General features: G+C 47.2%; 1 protein-coding gene across 1 annotated transcript; it reads left to right on the top strand.

Annotated features, from left to right (window-relative positions):
* The first annotated feature begins 966 nt into the window (after positions 1-966).
* LOC125514343 (3-hydroxy-3-methylglutaryl-coenzyme A reductase 1-like) lies at positions 967-5,469 on the top strand. Its single transcript, XM_048679651.1, has 4 exons — positions 967-2,066; positions 3,825-4,006; positions 4,311-4,657; positions 4,896-5,469. Exons 1-4 carry the CDS (start codon positions 1,237-1,239, stop codon positions 5,148-5,150), a joined length of 1,614 nt encoding a protein of 537 aa, XP_048535608.1. The 5' UTR covers positions 967-1,236; the 3' UTR covers positions 5,151-5,469.
* Positions 5,470-6,272: the final 803 nt, after the last annotated feature.

Raw genomic sequence — 6,272 nt, 5'->3', positions numbered from 1 at the left:
CTCTATCTATTTCTTCTTCCTCGAAACCCTTCTAAACCCTTTCCAGATTTTTCTCCCTACTCTTTTTCATTCCAAATCCTTCTACTTGAATGATCTATATGTTTCTCCTCCGAGCCCTAACTTATTTTTGACGAATCCGCGCTATGTGTGCTAGGCATTGCCATGTTTAGGTTTATGCATGTTCTTGATCCAATTATTTAGATGAGTATGATTTTGTTGATGTTTTTAGAGGAGTTTGATCTTATGTTTCATGTAGGTTCACTCGTATATCAATCTACTAGACTAAAAATTATTTTGCTTAGATATTCATGAGGAGGTCGCCCGCATCGCTCATAGTGAAGCCGCCAATGCACCCTTTGAAGTTGCCTGTAGCCAACAAGTTTATTTTCTTATTTGTCATAGATGAGAGTTCACCGAAGAGTACGGGGACAGAGGGCTTCCTGGAGGGCGTTTAAAGAGGAGGCGACGAGGAAGAGTGGGCACACCTCGCTGCCCCGCCTTGCCCGAGACTTGCCCCGGACACGCCGTGACGGCCCTGCCATTCTTATAAATCTCCCTGCATCAAATCTGCCATCGACGACCCTACACCCCTCACCCGAATGAGTCAACCCGCTATCCACGAACAACGTCCCCGCCGATAACGTCATCTCCGGTGCAGTTTTGGCAAGGCCACGCTGGGGACACCGTAGTCATCCGCGTCGGCCCCGACTCGACCTTGGGCAAACATGGAAAAATTAACCTTTTTGGGATTGATGAATATATAGATGCTCTAATGTTTTGTTTTGCTTCTGTTGAAGATTGTTTGGCCGACATCTCCAGGAGGATGTAGACTATTTCTGTTTGCTATCTCTCTCGTCCACCAGGTCCAGGTGCGACCAAACCTCTTGTTGGTCCTCTGCTTGCAAGAAAAGAAAGAAGCTCTGTCGCTTTGATCCGTGTCACGCCGAACATCTGACCTGCACCTCGGCAGCTGCATTTTCCGTGCACACCAAGAACCCTCCGCGCCGCGCTCCTCGCCGTCCGATCCCCGGGCCCGACGCCTCCCCGTCCTTGGATCGAGCAACCGACCACTCTTCCCCGCACACGGCACACGCGCCTCCCGAGCCAGCAGCGGCAACGCAGACACACATTGCAGGCGGCTCCGGCTCCGGCTCCTGCTCGCTCGGCCCCGTCCTGTAACTGCCCGCAATCTCGCCCCGACCCCCGCGCGCGGCGGCCCGGCGGTTAGGCAGACGGATGGACGCGCGCCGGGTCGGCGGCCGCATCGCGGCGGCGCGGAGAGCCCTCACGGGCGCGCTGCCCCTCCCCGTGCGGATCACCAACGGCCTCGCGATGGTCTCGCTCGTGCTCTCCTCCTGCGACCTGCTCCGCCTCTGCAGCGACCCGGGCCGGCCCCTCAGGTTCCCCCTCGGCGGCCGCGAGTTCGCCACCGTCGTCTGCCAGCTCGCCTCCGTCGTCTACCTCCTCAGCCTCTTCGCCGTGCCCTTCGCGCAGCCCGCCAGCGCCCGCCGCGAGGAGGGCCAGGACGGTTCCCGCCGCTCGCCGGCGGCCGTCGCGCCCGCGCCAATGCCTGACTGCCCGGACGACGGGGACGAGGAGATCGTCGCCGCGGTGGTGTCCGGGGAGCTCCCGTCGCACCGTCTGGAGTCGCGGCTTCGGGACTGCCGCCGCGCGGCCAGGCTGAGGCGGGAGGCGCTGCGGCGGATGACTGGGCGGGGCGTGGAGGGGCTCCCCTTCGAGGGGATGGACTATGAGGCCATTCTGGGGCAATGCTGCGAGATGCCTGTCGGGTATGTGCAGCTGCCGGTCGGGGTCGCCGGCCCGCTGCTCCTGGATGGGCGCGACTACCATGTTCCCATGGCCACCACCGAGGGATGCCTCGTTGCCAGCGTTAACCGCGGCTGCAGGGCCATTGCAGCGTCCGGGGGTGCCTTCAGCGTGCTGCTCCGTGACGCCATGTCCCGTGCGCCCGCCGTCAAGTTGCCTAGCGCCAAGCGGGCAGCGGAGCTCAAGATGTTTCTTGAGGCGCCTGCCAATTTTGAGGAGCTGGCTGCTGTCTTCAATAAGTAGGCCTCTCACTCTCTGATGATCTAGTATAGTGTGAGTGATGATTGAAAAATGCCTTCTTTTGCTGCCATGTGATGTTTTCAGTATTGGTGTGATGCTCATAGCTAGAAGTAGCACTGCATGTGTTTTTCAATCAGTTGATTGCACACCAAAGCAAGTCCCTTTCTCATTTTGTTGATGAGGGGGTAGAGGCTACAGGTATTATTGCCATATTGCACATGCACTCTGTTAAGGCAACTACAACGTCTTTAACCACATATTGAGGCATCAGTAGAATTATATTGCCTGATTCATCTGATTGCTACTAGCTAACTACGATAAATTAATGCCAGTTTATACCTTTTCTGCATTATTTGACCATGAATTGTCGTTTTGCGTTTCTTCAAACCTCGGGGAGCGGGGACAAAGTGTCGCTTTGCGTTTCCTCAAACCTCGGGGAACGGCGACAAAGTGTCGCTTTGTGTTTCCTCAAACCGCCTTGTGTTTCCTCAAACCTTGGGGAATGGCGACAAAGTGTCGCTTTGTGTTTCCTCAAACCTCGGGAGCAGCGACAAAGTGTCGCTGTCTCCTCAAATGTGTGTTGGTTTTCGCTTCTCGAACTTTAGAGCATTTGAAATTGATGTCATCTTGTGCACTTTAAACCGTTAGCGAGTGCTGGCGTATCCTCTTTCAGAGGTTCAGGATGCACATCACATATGTTCTGTCGGTTTATGGCGTTTAGACTCAGCTTGTTACTTGCTATTTGTAATGTTTTGTTGTTGGCCTAGTTATTGTACCTATGTGTCAGTCTATACTGTGTAGATGGTTAGGCAGTTATTGTTTCCCTTTTTCTGAACATAGAGGGACTTTTGGTCCATGTGTAGAAGTTTTTAATATTGTCATTTTTAGTACTCTTTATAATTGGGGTATTGTTCGTTCACACCATTTCATAATTGTGGCATTCTTTACGTCATTATTTTCTGTTCTTTCAATGTCTAGAGAAATCATGGAAACATGTGTTGCCATCGGCAGATGTTAGCTTAGGTCATTCCTTAGCAGTTTTTGCATTGGTTAACTTCCATGGGTACTTTAGAGTTGGTAATAAGTTTAACAAATGCCATCTTTGTTAGCTTGTGCTTTAGCATTTGATTCTTGGTGCATCGTATACTGTCAAATTACTCAGAGTTTAGATACACGGTCCGTTGTTAGTACCAGACAGATGACACTTTTGTTCTATGCGATGTTTGCTGCTTTGGTGCTAATGTTTAAACACGATTGCATTTTTTCAAACAGCTTTTACTCCATGTGTGATTTATTTCACCAGTACCCCAGTCTGTTATCCTCTTATTTATTACTCCCTCCGTTCGGAATTACTTGTCGCAGAAATGGATGTATCTAGATGTGTTTTAATTCTAGATACATCCATATCCGAGACAAGTAATTCCGAACCGAGGGAGTATATTCCATGGCTCACATTTAGTTCTGTATGAAGTACTCCCTCCGTCCGAAAAGGTTTGTCCCAAACTTGTCCCTCAAATGGATGTATCTGGCTCTAACTTGGTGCTAGATACATCCATTTGAGGGACAAGCTTTTTCGGACGGAGGGAGTATATGTATACTGTATAAGTACTTCTACCCCTAGATAATTTACTCGCTTGCTTGATTCACTGTGTACTATGCATCCTTTCTTAACTAAATTAATTAATACAGTTAATGTAAGGGTAAACCTCTGTAGCAATTGTAACAACCAAGTTGTTTGCATTGTCTGGTATCCACAGATCAAGCAGATTTGGTAGGCTACAAGGTATTCAGTGTGCACTAGCTGGAAGAAACCTTTACATGAGGTTTACCTGTAGTACTGGAGATGCTATGGGGATGAATATGGTGTCGAAAGGTGTCGAAAATGTCTTGGGCTACCTGCGGAACAACTTCCCCGACATGGATGTCATCAGCATATCTGGTTTCAACTCTTTCCTTGCAAACTGTGACTTGCATTCTTTTTCTAAAAACGAATACATCCTTTTAGCAGATAACTAATGCATTGCTGTGCTGATCAAAGCAAACAATAGATCTGCTAGTTTTCTGTTGACCCGGAGCAAACTTACCGTAGTCCTTTTATGAAAAAAAACTTATCGTGGTCCTATTTATGATATATGTTGTAGTGGACCAATTCAGCACTTGCCTTGGATGTATAGTAGTACCCAATATCACCATTGTTCTTTGTCCAGCATTTGAAAAATGATTTAATTTTGTGCTTATATCAGGTAACTACTGTTCAGACAAGAAGGCTACTGCTGTAAATTGGATAGAAGGTCGCGGGAAATCTGTTGTTTGTGAGGCTACAATTAAAGGAAGAGTTGTGCAGAGTGTTCTGAAGACCACTGTAGAAAAACTTGTCGAGCTTAACATTATCAAAAACCTTGCTGGGTCAGCTGTAGCTGGAGCTCTTGGAGGTTTCAATGCTCATGCAAGCAATATTGTAACTGCACTATTCATTGCTACTGGCCAGGATCCTGCGCAAAATGTTGAAAGCTCACAGTGCATCACCATGTTGGAGGCAGTGAATGAGGGAAAAGATCTCCACATCTCTGTGACCATGCCGTCCATCGAGGTGATCCCATTTTCCTTTCTATTCTTGGTAGCTGGAATCAAGTTCCATCTCTATTTAGATTGTAGCGCAGTCTGTAATCGCCAGGCTTCAGTGATTAAAATTATTAGCCAAGAAGTCTTTGCTGAATCATTTGTTTTCGTGTTATGCTTTATGATTCGCAACTCGATCGATCCTTCATTTCTACTGTTCTTCTCATATTAATATGTCCATTATAATCACTTTAGTTTGTATTTCTCAGGTTGGTACAATTGGCGGGGGCACCTCCCTCACCTCACAGGCCGCGTGTTTAAACCTGCTTGGTGTGAAGGGCCCAAATCATGGCTCGCCGGGCGCGAATGCTAGACTTTTGGCTACCATTGTAGCGGGCAGTGTGCTTGCTGGCGAGCTCTCTCTCCTCGCTGCTCTAGCCGCTGGTCAGCTTGTGAAGAGCCACATGAAGTACAATCGATCGAGTAAAGATGTTGCCAATTCTGCTTCATTAGTAGCCCCATAGGATCCATCTAGTGCTTACCGTGTTGAGACAGGAGCAGAGTAGTGAGACTTGCCTGTACATACTGCTGATTAAGCGAGCGAGTCTTGTTTAGGTTCCCTTCGGATCGCAGGCATCAGAAACCAGATGCGACCTGTATTTGCGAGCATAATTTGTGAAGGAGAAAACACCTGACCTATCGTGCAGTTTCTGATTGTAACTTTTGTTTGTGTAGCCCTGCAGATGTTTATGTTTTCTTGTGTAACCATTTAGACATGTTTTTTCTTCAGTTGTTTGAGATAGCAGCAGATCAGAATATCAGATTAGCTTGTGATTGATGTTACTGTTCTCTCTATGCAGTATGCTAGATTTTAAATTTTGTCCGCGGCATGAAAGTCCAGTGTGTTTTTTTTCTGGAGGAAAGGAGCTTCACGGCCCCATTTCCATTATACTGAAATACTTCCTCCGTCCGTAATAAGTTGCCGCTCAAGCGGATGTATCTAGCACTGAAACGGAGAGAGTATCGGTCAAAAAACATTCTACATCTTTTTTGTTTTTTCCGAATAAAAGCACCCTACATCCATAAGGTGCTAACCAGCCAAGCTGAGTGTAAAATCTTTTCATAAGCAGCAAAATAACTTGCAAAAGCTAACCTCAGGCCAACGCAAGAAAGCAACTCTTACACAGGGAGAGACTAGCGCATACTACAGCCAGGAACAGTAAAACTGACAGCTCAAAATAAAAAGGAACGGTATAACTAAACTAGCAGAATTCACGAACAGTAAATCGAAAATAGAATTAGGACTTATAACATTTCATACCCACTACACTCCAGAGAAATTTAGCCAGAGGATAGAAGAAGAAAAGGGGATCAATGCTTTCTTCCATACAACATAACCCACAATTACCTGATCCTCCCATCCTCTTTTCTTAAGATTGTCTTTAGAAGGGCGCTATTCTCAACAACTAGCAAAGAGAAATCTTTGATTTTTAGATGCATTTTCATCCTCCAAATATCGTTACAAGGAAATTGAGCCTGCCTATGCAATCAAATAAGCATAGAGAGATTTCACAGCGAAAACATTTCTCTTGGTTAAAATCCATACAACCTTGTCTGGTTCATTGTTTAGAGTCACCTGACCACAT

This window comes from Triticum urartu, chromosome 6 (genome assembly GCF_003073215.2).
Source record: "Triticum urartu cultivar G1812 chromosome 6, Tu2.1, whole genome shotgun sequence".
NCBI lineage: Eukaryota > Viridiplantae > Streptophyta > Magnoliopsida > Poales > Poaceae > Triticum > Triticum urartu.
The sequence above is the reverse complement of the archived record's forward strand: the minus strand, read 5'-3'. Positions and strand labels throughout refer to the sequence as shown.